The following is a 15694-nucleotide window of genomic DNA, read 5'->3' as shown; positions in this document are numbered from 1 at the left end:
TCGTAGATCCAAAGTATATCTTAATCCGCTAAGGGTGGAGTGGATCGTAACCCGTGGCTAGCGAAGATGCTATGAGGTATGTCAAGATTTAACTTGCCATGAGTCTGTTCCGTAAGCTGGTTTAAAAAATTGATCAGACCATCTCCACCATAAAATATAACACTTTTTCAGTGTCAGACAAAATTATTATTATAGTTGTAATTAAAAAAAAACCACAGAAATTTGAAATTTAATCAGAAGAGCATAATTTAGGGAACAAATTAAGCTAAAAAGATTGATAGATTATGGAACTCTTTTTTGAATTACTTGATTAAAAATATTGATAGAAATGGCTAACTCGGACTTTTATCTTATATATTGTAGAAGTTATATTTAGCATTGAAATTCTTTGGTTCTCAAATAGAAAGAAAAGGTACATTCAGATGCTATCCGAGTGAAAGGTACATCATGCTTTTCAAACACTGAGATCAATCGACATTAAACATCTTATTGAGTGAACGTTTTCTGACAATATCATGCACTAGATAGACACACATTATACTTGATTTTACTTTTTCTTGCTTTTACGTTATGCAAGTTTTCTACAACATCTACCAAAGATGCCACACATTTTCATGTTTTTCACAATATTTTTTGCATGCTTTTAAGTTTTGTTTTGATGTGCAATTGTAGAACAAGAAACCCCATTTAGGATTATGTTTGTTTCTTAATGGCTGTATTTTTTGAACAATGATTACAATGTTAAATGTTTATTTAATTTCACGATTCTTTGATTCAGAAACCTGTTTACAATTTTATGTTCAGAGTTCTTAATTACTGACTAAAGACTGTTATGATGTACGAATTGGTTGCACAACAAGTCCCACCTGGAAAAAGTATGATTTCTTAATGGGTATATTCTGGAAAAAAAATTATCCAATGTTAGTTTGTTTGTTTTTAATTCCGTGAACACTAGAAGTGCACATTTGATAAAGATCATGGATACAATTTCGTAATTAGATATTCTTTTATAAAATTTAAAAGAAATATCAACTATATTACATAGAAAAATCAACACACTAACAATCTATAGAAAAAGAAAAAAAAACAGTTTTTTTTTTTTATTTCGTTTCATTATTTTCTGGATCATGCAACATTTTTCCAAACTAGCCGCCTACCAGGAAGAAAGATTACAAACATAAAAGGAATAACACATTTTAACTGCTAGTATATACGGTTGGACGCCATTTTATCATCAGAATCATTATTATGAAATAAATTGAGCTAGCAAATACACATCATAATATTTTTTATATTGCCAGCCAGCCATCAGTTATGGAAACATAAAATTTAAAACAATTCTTAATATTGTCCTTAATAATTTCTTGATGTGTTATGCTTCGTATTAAGGTGAGCAGATATTAGTTTCATTCGAAATGTTCTGAATGGTACAGAAGATTTTGATTTCAGAATGGGTATTTATGAATGATAAGAATTCCATAAATTATGTTTTATAATGTTATAATTGTTTGTACTTGTTTTTGTCCAGAGAGCATGACAAATCTATAAGGAACATCACAGAAAACACACTAAAAAATATAAAAAGTGGAACCGGAGAGTAATCTTGTGTTCGTGAAAGGTTTATTTCAAGTGAAGTTACTTTTCAGATAATTATACATTTCCAAACCTATATTCTCATAAATAAAAAGATTTACAAGGTTGACTTATATACATGTATATTGATTTACTTATATCTCGATCTTTGTCCGAGTTACTTCTGTATCATGATCGTCCTATGTTGTATATCTATAGCTAAACCTCCAACTTGTGTGTCATTTATTTATTGTTTCGTTGTATTGACAAAAACGATAGTATTTAAAAACAATGTACTCGTCTGGCGTATGAAATTATAAGCCTGGTACCTTTAACAACTATTTACACCATTGGGTCGCTGCCATTGCTGGTGGACGTTTCGTCCAAAGGGTATCACCAGCTCATTATTCAGCACTTAGGTGTTAACATGAATATGATTGTATGGTAATTTTTATAAATAAACTGTTTGCAAAAGTATGAAATATTTGAAATACTAAGAATTTTGTTATCCCAGGCATAGATTGCCTTAGCCGTATTTGGCACAACTTTTTTTAATTTTTGGTCCTAAATGCTCTTCAACTTTATACTTGTTTGGCTTTTAACTATTTCGACCTGAGCGTCACTGATGAGTCTTATGTAGACGAAACGCGCGTCTGGCGTATCAAATTATAAGCCTTGTACCTTTGATAACTACTTCATATAGGACTGTATACATTTAAATATTTAAAACACAACAGCCTATATAAGTCGACTTAGCATCTACAATAGGATTAAGGTGTAGTTAACAAATTTATACATCATGAATCTACTTTGAAGGTCAAGTTTGACAATTTTTTTCAAATAAATATTTTGTATAACATTAAATCAAAGTACAGATGTTGAAACATACAACTGTTCATATTTCAGATCGTGCTTATTGTTTGTATATTGATCATTTGTATTATAATCGAATGGTTTCATTGTTTTTATGTGATCGTTACAGACAATAATACTTTTTGAAAGAGGAGAAGGTATACGAATACGCACACTTGATTAAACCAATTATCTGCCCATGACGTGCATGTTACATATAATGATTACAAACAGTCATGCGTAAACAGGTATATGATATAATCAACCGTAGGGTATTCTCATTTAAAAAAAAGTATAACTGTACATTTTAGAGATGTAAAATAATAACTCCTTTTTCGAGTTTTTACGGATTGATAAAACTATCAAGGGTCTCATATTTTTTGTCAACTTATACATTACATTTTTATCCTTCGTCCTTACCATTATATGTTTAAGGGAGTTTGTTCTCCATTGAATAAATGTGTGTTTAGAACACAATTATCTACGACCTTTGATTAAATGTCTGAAACATTTTCTATTCCTTTTAGTTAAGATGTCTTATATAGCTACAAGTTATATTCCTTGGTGACCAAAGCTTGAGATAGATGTAGACTTTTAGTTGAGTCGTGTAAACTATGAGATATCCTCAATGTTTTCTTCTATAGCGTCCCAAAGGTTTCGAAATTGGGTCTAGGTTATATATCATATGTACTTTAGAATATAAAAAAAATATCAATAAACCGCACAGATTGTAAGTGTTTTCGTCAGGTTGTTAAATAACGTTTCATAAGGCGTGAAATTGTTGTTTTGGGCATTTTTTTAAGGCAAGGGTATCAAATCATTTAATACTTAAGCTTCGACCATTTATCTTTTTTTTTCTTTCTCGTAACATTTTTTAGAAACAAAACTGATTTATAACCCTCCCAGCAAACTAGATTTTAATGGAAAGAAACTAAATATTGGTTCACTACCTTTCCAGACCATAGATAACCGAAGTGAAGAATAAAAAAATAAAAAAAGAACTGCTCCAAACTAATTCCCACACAAGCATAAAAGTTAATGGCTGGTGTCATAGCTGCTGATTCATTTTCTTTTCTTTAACTTTGATCCTTCATTTTGATTTAAATTTTAAAATGTTTGTTAAAATTTAATGCAAAGGTTCAAGTATGACATATTTAATTCGCCCTTGACATGAAAAGCGATGTTGTAATATTATATGATTTGCCTCTAAAGCAATTTGCAGCTGTATATATAAATACACAATCACTGTAAATCATATTGCAAACGTTGAAATTTTGCGTATATTCTAATTTCAATAATTTTGAAAGTATTATTAAAATGATTTGACATTTTCCGGTCTGTAATAACAACAAGAGTTTAGTTAGAGTATATGGTATTGATCATTCTGACAAATGTTAAAGGGCAAACTAGTATATTCATATGTAGTGAAATCGTCAAAAGCTGAAACTAGTATAAAAATTCATGTATAGTAAAATCGTCACAAGTTGAAACTCTCAATTCACATGACGTTCCTCATAACTGATTTCTTTTATTAGAGATTACAAATGCATTTCATGCAGTAATCAAGTTTAAGCGTGTACCAATTTAGATACTTGAAGATCACCAATACCTAACTGTACATTTTTTTCTTTAATATAAAACTAGACGTTTTTTAAGATGTACATACAGTATTGCTATAAAGAGCATACATAAATGAAACATTAGTTTACCGCTGTTTAACTGTTTTCTCAGTTCAGCCTGTTTTTGTGACCATGTAGTAGTCATATTTCTGTGCATTCAGAACCTTATTTCTATCTAGTCCCGAAGGTGCCCTTTATATACAGGTTCGACTGTAATACTTTTAGGGGCAATACATTATGCTGGACAAAGAGATTGCAATTATCATGATAATATCAGTGTGAAACAGACTGAGGAAACCGATTTACAGAATGTCAAATATTGTCAACTAAGTATCAACAGATGTTGTACTTTAACAATATAAAATCTGTCAACTTAACATACATTATAAAGCCTATTTTATATGTTTATTAATTGGATTAAATTGTTTAACTGTGACGGACAAGAAGAATGTACCGAACCAACTTTGATAAAAGGAGACAAAAATAAAATCCAGATGAAAATAATAATTTAAATGAGGTATCTCATAGGTTTTTGAGTTAACAAGAAATTGAATATTCAACCATAAATCTGGGCTGAATTAGCAGCAGACCGAACACCTTCATGAAACTTTACATAAAATAAAGACAACAGTAGTATACCGCTGTTCAAAAATCATAAATCGATTGAGAGAAAACAAATTCCAGGTTACAAACTAAAACCGAGGGAACCACGTCAACCATAATAGGAAAACAACGAAACAACAAAAACACCGAAGTGCACCTAAGAACGAGCGACATATTTCAATATAAACATGTAATACCCGAGACGGTACGTGTAAGCAGTTTCTGTTCCACTGGTGGCTAAATCGTGTAAAAAATATAGTTAGGTCGGATCTTAATTATAAAAAATATCAACTGAAAATATATTTGAATTTATAGGCCAACAGAACAATTATTTGATATGTAGACAAGACGAAAGCCAGATTTTATACCGCGTTTAAAATGCTACTTAAAACTGTCTAATTTTGAAGATAAACATAATTGGATTTATATTTTGCGATTAATATTTACGGTGTATTTTACAACTGACACTACAAACACACATTCTTAAATTATCTATATATAAAGCGTCTAAACGTGCAAAAGCCTCCGTGTTCTATAATTAGATATCGCCTTTTCAATATCACATTTTCAATGGTATTTTCAAACAAGGAGTAACACCATGATATCTCCTTAATAACAGATGAAAAAAAAACTGTACCTACCTCCATTATTTATTCCAATTTTTTCCACTAATATTTTTCTTTCGTTCAAAACATCTTCCATTTTATAGTAGTCATATTTGGTTTCATAATGCAACGACGTCGCAAAGAGATTACAAAACTCCTCTAAAACACCCTTTTGTTCATTTCTATCATAAATTATATATCCAGCTTTCCATCTCATGAATGCAAACATATCCACAATAAAATTTGATAATTTGTTGAAGTTAGTAGGCCCAGCACGTGTTAAAAGAGGGAAATCCGCATTTTTCTTCATGAAACTTCGCGCCATGGCACCACCAGATATTAACGGTAAATTCCAAAACGTTACCTGTCTTGCAACTGGTGCTACGGAATAATCACAGTTTGGACCAAAGAATACATCAACCATTTTCTTCATGTACATGTCGATTGCGTGGTTCATACCATGAGAATCGGAACATTGCGAGTCGGCATAGCTGACATTAAACGTAATATTTCGGTCTCCGAAATTATAGGTTTTTATTTTTAATTGTGCAATATCGATTGCAATACTTATTTTTGAGATTGCAAATAGTCTTTTCTCGTCTGATGGCAGTATGGTTGCAATCTTTGCCAGGACAGACTCAGATTCTACAAGTTGAGCAATGAGTAAAATATTGAAAATAAAAGGCCACATATTTGTTTCCATTGTGAGGTACATTCTTAATCCAACCAAAAGACTTAAAAATCGTTGAATGTTTCTGAAATATGCATTTATGATATGCTTTCACAAACCAATTCCACAAAATCAAATCAGCCAATTCAGTCGGTTTATTTCGGAAATTATTTTCCTATCAATAGTTTTCCTGGTGACGTTTTGAGCTAATACAATGCATATTCCATTTTAATACTTCAATTATTCTGCAATTTCCTTTAATTATATTATTTTTTCCTTGACACTTAAACAATGATGAGTGATAACATAATTACATGTTTATATAGAAATCTGTATCAAAACTCAAGTAGCATTACCTCCAAATCGATTTAAACTTCATCATATTATCATCAGAACATCATAATCCAAACCACTTAATCATTTAACGCAATTCAATCCTATTTCACTTTGTCAATTTCACATCAAATTCTCAATTCATTCCTAACAAGTATTATATAGTGTTAGATATCGCATGCGCGCAAGTTTAAATATCAACATGCAAAGAAGAGCGATTTGTATTAGACCGATCTATAATATATGCACGTGGTGTATTAAATTTTACAATAAATTTTGTACGATGTCGTAAACGGAATCAATTTAAGGTAAAACTCATTATGTCGAATTCCTCCAAGTCTCTCCTCAATATCAACAAATCCATTTGTTATGTGTTTTTTTTTTTCTTCCAATTTTGAAATTTCAATTTCTCACGCATATGCTTTTGTCGTTATAAGCAACACTATCTAAATCACTATTTAATGCTTTCTTCTACAAATACACTATGCCGTTAAATTTTTCCAATCTCTTTTTCGGCAAATTTCATTAGAACAGAAGAATTTCATCCTTATTCGAGCATTACATTCAATTCACATTAAATTGTAAATCAAAAACTCATTTTAGTTGCAAAATATGATGTTTAAGCTTGTTAAAGACTGTTTAGAGATTTGACTTTCCTCTTAAGATAACTATCGATTGGCCATCCAAGTCAATGCTTGGAGAGTGCTTATGTCTACGACTTGTCTTAATCATAAAGTTAATCCTAACACAATAATATCACCTGTTCACTCCAGGTCCGTTAGCAACGCCTTTATTTCCAGAGAAATTAATTTCCAATCTTATATATTCCATTTTTGTTCACTTCAGGTAAATCGAGTTGGTATCTGTTTTGATATATATTCAATTGAAATCAGTCAGCCTTTTTTAGTCACATCATTTAGTTTTTTTTCGAATAAATTAGTTTCGTATTTGTTCTAATAGGAAATACATTTCAACTTTATACATTTTTACAAAGAAATAAGTTTAGTTCCAGGTAAGCATATGTGTTTTTAGTTTAGTAATATTACCCTTGTAGTTTTCATATCAGAAATAATTTATCAATAAGTAATTGTGATTAGAAGATAAGCTTTGGTAATTTAAACAAAACTATCTAAATTGAATTTCGTTTTTTTCAATAATGTTAGTTATTTTGTTTCCAATTAGTATTCAGTTAAATGATGCATGTATGTATTCTTTGCCAACATCTATGAAGAAATATAGATAATTGATAATTAAGATACAATCATTTATGCTTTGTTTTCTATTCTGATATAACTGCACATGCCGCGGATGCAGTTGCAATATTAAAACCACGTGTCTTGACTTCAATCTATTAAATAAAAACAACTAAAATTACCCACTTTAACTAAATGGTTTATATATACTTTTGAATATACCCTTTTATCGTTTTTTTCCTTTTCTTATTAAGTGCGTTATAAAAAATAGTTGCCGCTAACAATCTTGAAAGAAATATGAAAGCTATCTGCAAAGACACATACCTAAATTAGCGTTTAAGAATCCATTTAATTGAATGTTCGATATAATTATCAATATCCAGTAAACGTTTAGTTTTTCATGTCTCCAGATACAATTTATGTATTTCCAGTAAACTGTTATAAATAATGTATATGTTGTATATCTACGACTATCGTAAATCGTAATGGAAATTGTACACTTTTACTGTATATCAAAATAATTCAGTTTGGATCAATATTCATGATTGAAACGTACACCTCTCACGATTATATGCTTATAGGTATGTTTAACAAGGATTATTCTGGTCTGATGAATTAGCTTAATATAACATCGATTAAATAACAAATTTACAATGTCAAAAGTTAAAAAAAAAAACCTCTATAAAATCAGTATCATCTAAACACTTGTCTTTTCAAACTCCATCAATTGGGCACTTGTCAATTTTATCACATCGATGAAACGTTTAATGATTCGTATTTTATTATAACAGTATTAAAGATTTGTTATAACCGTGTTCGGAAACATGGTCATGTGAAGACAAAGTAGAATGAGGTCTGACTTCCGGATGTCTTGGAATGATCGATTGGCTAAATAATAATCAGATTCCATCCGTTATTTCTGTATCATCACAGTATTAAACACGGGTATTTATAGCTAAGTATCTACGTTTTACCTGCAGTGTAACATGTACATGAGTAATTAGTTATATATATCTATTTATGACAGTTAAGACGGGTCGGTGACCGTTTTGTTTTTCCTTTTTCATTTCATTCGCATGTGACGTCAATGTTTTCTTTTCTTTTAAAGCATATCAAATTCACTTTATTTGGAATCTGGAATTGCTTTGAAGATAAGGCAAAGTAATAATAGCTCAATTATGAAGATCATTGTCAATTTCCTATGACTTTCACTTATTTTTGGAGAGCTTTCTTTGTGGACAAAAAAATGTGTCCCTCGGTTTTGGTTTGTGACCCGGATTTGTTCCGTTAAATCGTTTAAAGACTGTTGAACAGTGGTATACGACTTTTTCCTTTTTTTATATTCCATAAAACTTTATCTCAATTTATTTCAAATCGAGGCAAAGATTCGTTTTACTAATATGATAATGGAATCTTATTAGTTTACATTTATCATAGTTGATTGACACTCCAGTGATGTGTGTCATGTTGTTACGGGAACTCATTACATGGTATAATTCTTACGTTAGTTGTCAATGAATGAAAATGAGGAAAACAAACGAAAAAACTCTTTGGGAGAGAATCCAATTGGTATTGAGTAAGAGATACAGCGCGTAGTAAAATATTTATAAGGCAAATATAACAAAGGAAATAGTAGCTAAAACTACTGTATAGTTCTGAATGAATAATTAATCACATGTCAATAATCAACCAATTATATTGGTACTGTTAGAGAGGTCATTGATAATGTAAATCTATGTATACCTCTTCTATATTCTATACATAAACAGTTATGAAATGGTAAAATATCGTTCTATAGACTATTTATTTTCATTGATCGAGTTTATCAATATTGTATGCTATTTACACAGTTGAATGAAATTCTAGTGCTTGAACATGGCTTTTTCATTTCTTACGTTTTTGACATGTATAGCAATTATAACTGTGAAAAAGGCAATAAATTAATTCAGAATAAGTTTTTTTTTAACTTAAATGAATATTTTCATGATCATTCATGACTTTTAAATCATAAAAAAAATCAATGTGTGTTATATATTCACGATGTTCGAGTATATTTATTTAGGTATGCTTTTACGCTGGATTTAAAATATTGTCCTTTCACTTTAGTGAACTGATGTTATATAATGTCATGTGTGCGTTTGTGTAACATACAATCTACGATAGCACTTTTAGCAAAAGGAATGACTATCTTAAATAGGATAATTTCAATATCGCGATACAATTTTGACAGATGATGAAATTATCTTATTGATGAAGGTTGAAATGAATACAGAAATGCTTGAAAATAATGTCAACGGAAGTAATGACCTATTCAGTGCAAAGATGCAGGAACCCAATTTGCCCATAGAATGCGTAAATGACGTTAAAATCAGCTTGTAGTAAAATAGATTGTATGACGATGGAAAGGATATGAATCAAACATTTCAAGAAATACATTTGTTCACATAGTCACTTCATCACTGACAGTTTAAGAAAAGCGTACAGGAAATACATAACTCTTTGTTTTCAACGAGGCACACACCAGACATTGTCAGTTTTGTCTTTTAGTTGACAAGCTTACTCAAAACATAACACATCATTATTATCTACCGATTCTTCTATTCATATTTTTTTCTTATTAAACAAGCCCTATTTCTGTATGTTGATTGCAAATTACCATCTTCAAAAATTGTAATATGTAAAGCCAAACCGAGTTTACGATTGTAAAAACAAAATAATATCTATATACAGGTGTACTAAAAAATAATTTGCGAAAGCATCATTCAGATGTTATCCAATTAACTAAACACAGAGCTTAAGAACCTTTTCTCCTTTGAAATAGTTCACTAGCTAAGAGGTTTAAAAAATCATCGGTTATTTAAAGAAAGGACGATCTTTTTATCTTTAATGGTATTTACTCTTACACTTGACATGTTCTATTAAACTATCTGCTAAATACATAGTTATTCTTTATTCTATGTTTTATGTTATTAGAACCTAATCTTCTCAAGGATGAAAACCCATTCCGTCAATTGCTTATCAAATTCTTAAAAGAGTTACTAGGATTGTGTATCAATTTCGAGAATGCAATTTTCTGATGGATTGAAAATGTTTCTCTCAACGGCTAGAAGCCATCCTTTTTCGTAGCGATTGAGCACACTACCTCCTTAATATTGGCAATCAATATATATTAAGTATCAATGGATGCATGACAGTGTGGAAACATCATGCTTGTTTATAAACATTGCTACATTTTTACGTAGTCAGCTCAGGAGTTAAATCATCTTTGAAATTCTCCACGTCTTAGCCGATTTACTTTCTTCTACTTGTTGATGGTTATCTTTTTCTTTAATGCTAACGCTATTTATACGCTTAGTTCTACACACCGTTTGGTTATAAATACGCCCCACATATGATAGTTGAGGGATATGATGTTTTTCGGTCTGTGAGTCCGTTCATTCCGAAACTATTAGAACAGCTCGCGCTTGACGAGAACGTCATGTCTTTTTTTGTTGAATTTCTTGCTCTTGATGAGCATATGCTCTCATTTTCTGTTTTATAGGTTAAATTCGGGTCCATTAAAGAGCACTTGATCTCATTTCCTAATTTAATTGGACACTTGTTTGGTCTTTTATGTTTCATTTATTTATTATAGTGTCAGTTTTTCTTCGATTTCTGTGTTCTGATTGTCGCATCGACGTCCTCTCTTCCAAAATAAACATAAAAAAAATAATACTGCAATTAGGAATAAAATGTGATGTCTTCAGACAGCTGGTTATTTAAATCTTTCTTTAATTATCTATCACCAAGTTTATTAAATCAACAACATAGAAGATTACTACCCTATTTCTCGTTATTCAAAATTCAATCATATCCATTCATAAAGGGTGGAGAGGGACTTCCCTCCTAATCTATTTTCATTTTATTATCATTGCTGACGGTTCTCATCCAATCATATCTATTCATAAAGGGTGGAGAGGGAAATTCCTCTAATCTATTTTCATTTTTATATCATTGATCACGCTCCTTGGATTGGTTATATCTATATCATTACCAGTGATTTTCCTCAAGAGCTAACTAATTACATTACAATTACGGAGCAGGAAAATATAATCAGGGCATAATTACATAAATATGGCTACTAAAATAGTTAATTGTGTTAGCTCACTGTGCATCTGATTTTAATTAGAAATCATCTAACATTAAACTGTGTCGATTCTTCGAGATATACAATAAACTGATTTAATTAGACATTCGTTAAGTTTTGACTGATAATTTCAATGAACAGACAGATATGTTTTGTATTAAATAAATTGAAGAAAACTATAATAATTCTTTTGAAACTCAATATTTAATTTTTGATCCTCAATGCTCTTCAACTTTGTACTTGTTTGGCTTTATAAATATTTTGATATGAGCGTCACTGGTGAGTCTTATGTAGACGAAACGCGCGTCTGGCGTACTGAATTATAATCCTGGTACTTTTGATAACTATTTAACCCCCCTTATTTTGATTGGGAAATAAAAGAAAATCAATTCCATCTGAAACAAGTTAATTGTTTCTCAAGAAAATTAAAATCGAACAACATATTTAAGATAGAACTCCACCTATGATGAGTAGTCGATGCTTTATATTGTTAATTTGTTTCAGATTTGAATATGTATTAAATATTGAAAACTGGACGTTGTGCAAATTGCAAAAGGTCTTTGCTACATAATCATCATGAATTCTAGCGCCAAACGAACTTTCGTCATGTTTACTGTTCAATCCATGTGATAAATCATTTTGCTTTTAGAGTAGATTGTTAAATACAAACTTTGTATCAGCCTTACATTAATAAAAAAGCCATTCATGAAATGTTTAAGGATTGCAACAGACAGTCAGAAATGTTAAAACGGTGGGAATAAACTTTCACGATTAACTTTCACGATATATTGATACTGCTGTAATTAATGTTGATAGTCTCTGTGAATAAGAGTTAACAGTAACTTGTCGATGTTCTAATGTCATAAACGTATTAAGAACAAACGAACCTACTACGACAAAATACCCCGAAAATAAGGGAGGAATCGCATGAACTCCACAGAGACCGAGCAGGTCCGTCGAAAGGGAAGGAGTCTCATGGTATGCATCACCATGTGAACAAGTCAGAATAAGGCCTCGAAACACGTGACACATAAATTAACATTAGAACAGGAAAACTCCACAGAGACCGAGCAGGTCCATCGACAGGGAAGGAACATCACCAGGTGAACAAGTCAGAATAAGGCCTCGAAACACGTGATACATAAGTCAACATAAAAACAGGAAACTCCACAGAGACCGAGCAGGTCCGTCGACAGGGAAGGAGCATCACCAGGTGAACAAGTCAGAATAAGGCCTCGAAACACGTGACACATAAGTTAACATAAGAACAGGAAAACTCCACAGAGACCGAGCAGGTCCGTCGACAGGAAAGGAGCATCACCAGGTGAACAAGTCAGAATAAGGCCTCGAAATACGTGACACATAAGTTAACATAAGAACAGGAAAACTCCACAGAGACCGAGCAGGTCCGTCGACAGGGAAGGAGCATCACCAGGTGAACAAGTCAGAATAAGGCCTCGAAACACGTGACACATAAGTTAACATAAGAACAGGAAAACTCCACAGAGACCGAGCAGGTCCGTCGACAGGAAAGGAGCATCACCAGGTGAACAAGTCAGAATAAGGCCTCGCAACACGTGACACATAAGTTAACATATTAAGAAAAAGAAAAACTCCACAGAGACCGAGTAGGTACGTCGACAGGGAAGGAGTTTCATGATAGGCATCACCAGGTGTACACTCAGGCGATTATCGGTATCAGGTAAGTTTAAACTTGTCAAATTAGGCCTCAAAACACATCAAGAGATAAAAAATGTAACCTTACAAAAACGAGAAAAAAAATAAACAGCCCTATGCATTACGAGGCAATAAACTATACAAACAAGACAGGGTCAGCAATCTACAACAAACACTGATAGAGGGTCAAAAATTAGAACATACATCCATAGAACATGTGCAGGATACCACGTTTTGAAAGCGTTGCATCCTTCCCTCTAAACAACTGTTCCTACTTACTTATAGGATATTATCACATCTGAATGATAAACACTGAAATGAATATTCCAAGCAATTGTGTATGCAATTAGATATAGTCGTTGTCATTATAGTATTCCATTGTTAATGAATATCAATAAAAGCTTTCTAAGCTGACCCCTTATTGAAATAAATATGTATTCGACACGGTTGATTGCTCATAGCCTAGCAGAAGATAAGTGCACTAAATATATCATACTGCCATGACAGCTTACGAAAATAAATTGACTTTGACGTCAGAATAAGTCTCACAAATATATGTAAGTATTGTTGTAAGTTGTTAGCGTGAAATTCATTGGACATATATTAATAAATACAACTTTTGTTAGAATTAATTTGATTGGATATTATATGTATTTTGGTAACTTCGGTCTAGACATTTCATCTGACCAAAAAAAATAGGGGGATATTCAAAGATGTATAATTTTGAAAGACAATGCTTGCTGACAATAAGAAAAGGGCGTGAAGAGTAGAGTATACGTTATTAGTACATCAACAAAAAGGCGCAGATAAAACCTAAAGGTAACTCATATAAAACCTAGAGGTCAAAACATTCTCATTTTTCTCATTTGATATACTTCAAATTGAGTGTTGCGACATGTGAACCCATGATCGCCACTGTTCAACATAGCAAGACCCTATATGTTTAGAAATCATACGAAAACGCTCCTCACAAAGTGAGAAAAAAAAACAGAAATCTAGCCTACATGTACGATCAATAAAATCGATGCAGATACATGCACCAGTTTTTGTTTTGTTTGTTAGAGACACGTTTCGTCTACAATGCAATGACTCACTTATGACGCTCGATTAAAAACAAAGCTTAAAAAGCTCAAACAAACTGACTGTCATAAACATTTTCCTCATCGTGGAAATGAATTGGATCATGTTCTGAGCGCCACCTGAAATTAATTGTGTTGCACTAAGGTTAGCCACTTTATTTGGACGGGCGTATGACATTTGCGCCGATTTTTTAAATTTTCATTCTTTCATTTGCGCCGATTTCATTTTTTCATTCTAGTATGCCTACTTCCACCACCCCTCTCCTCTGTTCAACTAGCTAACGGAAGAGGTCAAAATGATAAATGAAAAATAACATGACTTGGATGGAAAGTTGTCTCATTGGCACTTAAACATCCTTTTATATCTATTCACTTGTAATTTACCTGTAATTTACCTGTAAAAAATAAGCGCAAATGAAGAAAAAAAAAGGCGCAAATGAAAGAAAAAATCGGCGCAAATGAAATGCAGATCGGCGCAAATGCAAAACGCCGATTTGGACGTTTTAGTTGATGATGTCATTATTTTCGTGGTTGCTGTGACTCTACATTTTACAGGTGGTTAAATAACTCAATTGTTTTGATAACTTAATTTTTATATTGCCGGTAGCTTCACTAATTTGAAGTATTGTACAGAGACAGCAATTACAGGCTTTCCGTTTTGCTTCTGTTGAAAAATTCCTTTAACTAAAACCATATCTTTAAATTGAATATTGATATTATCATTGTTTGTGTTTTCTTACCGACCCCCTTCTGTAGATCCCCAATATTAATTTGCATCTAACAAATTTAATCTGCAGATCAAACACAATTAATTTGCTGTGTAAATCACTTAAAGCAATATTATACCAGTTTTTATGCCTCTTCATTATTAAATACAAGGCATGGAAACGACTAACTATGTAAACAGACCATGCTTTATAACAGATCGAGTTTCATTTCTCCATATAGCTGCAGTTTTGTTTGTTTTAATTTTTCTCCATGTTTAATCCATCATCTCAATTTTTAAGCAATCCTATATAAAATGATGTAACAACGAGTCGGAAACGACACAAGGCCAATGATGATAAAAACAGGAATATACATCACTGCGCATGGTTGCTATCTGACAAACTTAGATCGGCGAAAATATGTTTTTTGTTCGAATTACTGACCACATGCAGGTATTTGTTAGGAGAAGAGAAAATTAATCACTGGGACTAGTTCTTTCCGCCATGCATTACTGCCGCATGAATAGAGTGCGTCAATTAGGAATTGTGGGTTTAATAATGAGAATAATGAATCAAATCATATTATATCGTAAAGTGGGCGTACAATCAAATGATAAGTGTAAGTGAAATTTGCCACAACCGACCATACTATCATATA

General features: G+C 31.8%; 1 protein-coding gene across 2 annotated transcripts in view; it reads right to left on the bottom strand.

The window, feature by feature from the left end:
• LOC143051848 (atrial natriuretic peptide receptor 1-like) overlaps positions 1-15694 on the bottom strand; it is a 375823-nt gene that overhangs the window by 283190 nt on the left and 76939 nt on the right. The window contains exon 1 of one of the 2 annotated variants that reach the window (XM_076224833.1): positions 5288-7209. The exons of the other annotated variant lie outside the window; for it this stretch is intronic. Coding sequence (XP_076080948.1) covers positions 5288-5966 — 679 coding nt within the window. The 5' untranslated portion in view covers positions 5967-7209. Of the gene's footprint in view, positions 1-5287; positions 7210-15694 lie in introns of those variants that run through there. 2 annotated transcript variants of the gene reach the window in all.

This window comes from Mytilus galloprovincialis, chromosome 11 (genome assembly GCF_965363235.1).
Source record: "Mytilus galloprovincialis chromosome 11, xbMytGall1.hap1.1, whole genome shotgun sequence".
Taxonomy (NCBI): Eukaryota; Metazoa; Mollusca; class Bivalvia; order Mytilida; family Mytilidae; genus Mytilus; species Mytilus galloprovincialis.
The sequence above is the reverse complement of the archived record's forward strand: the minus strand, read 5'-3'. Positions and strand labels throughout refer to the sequence as shown.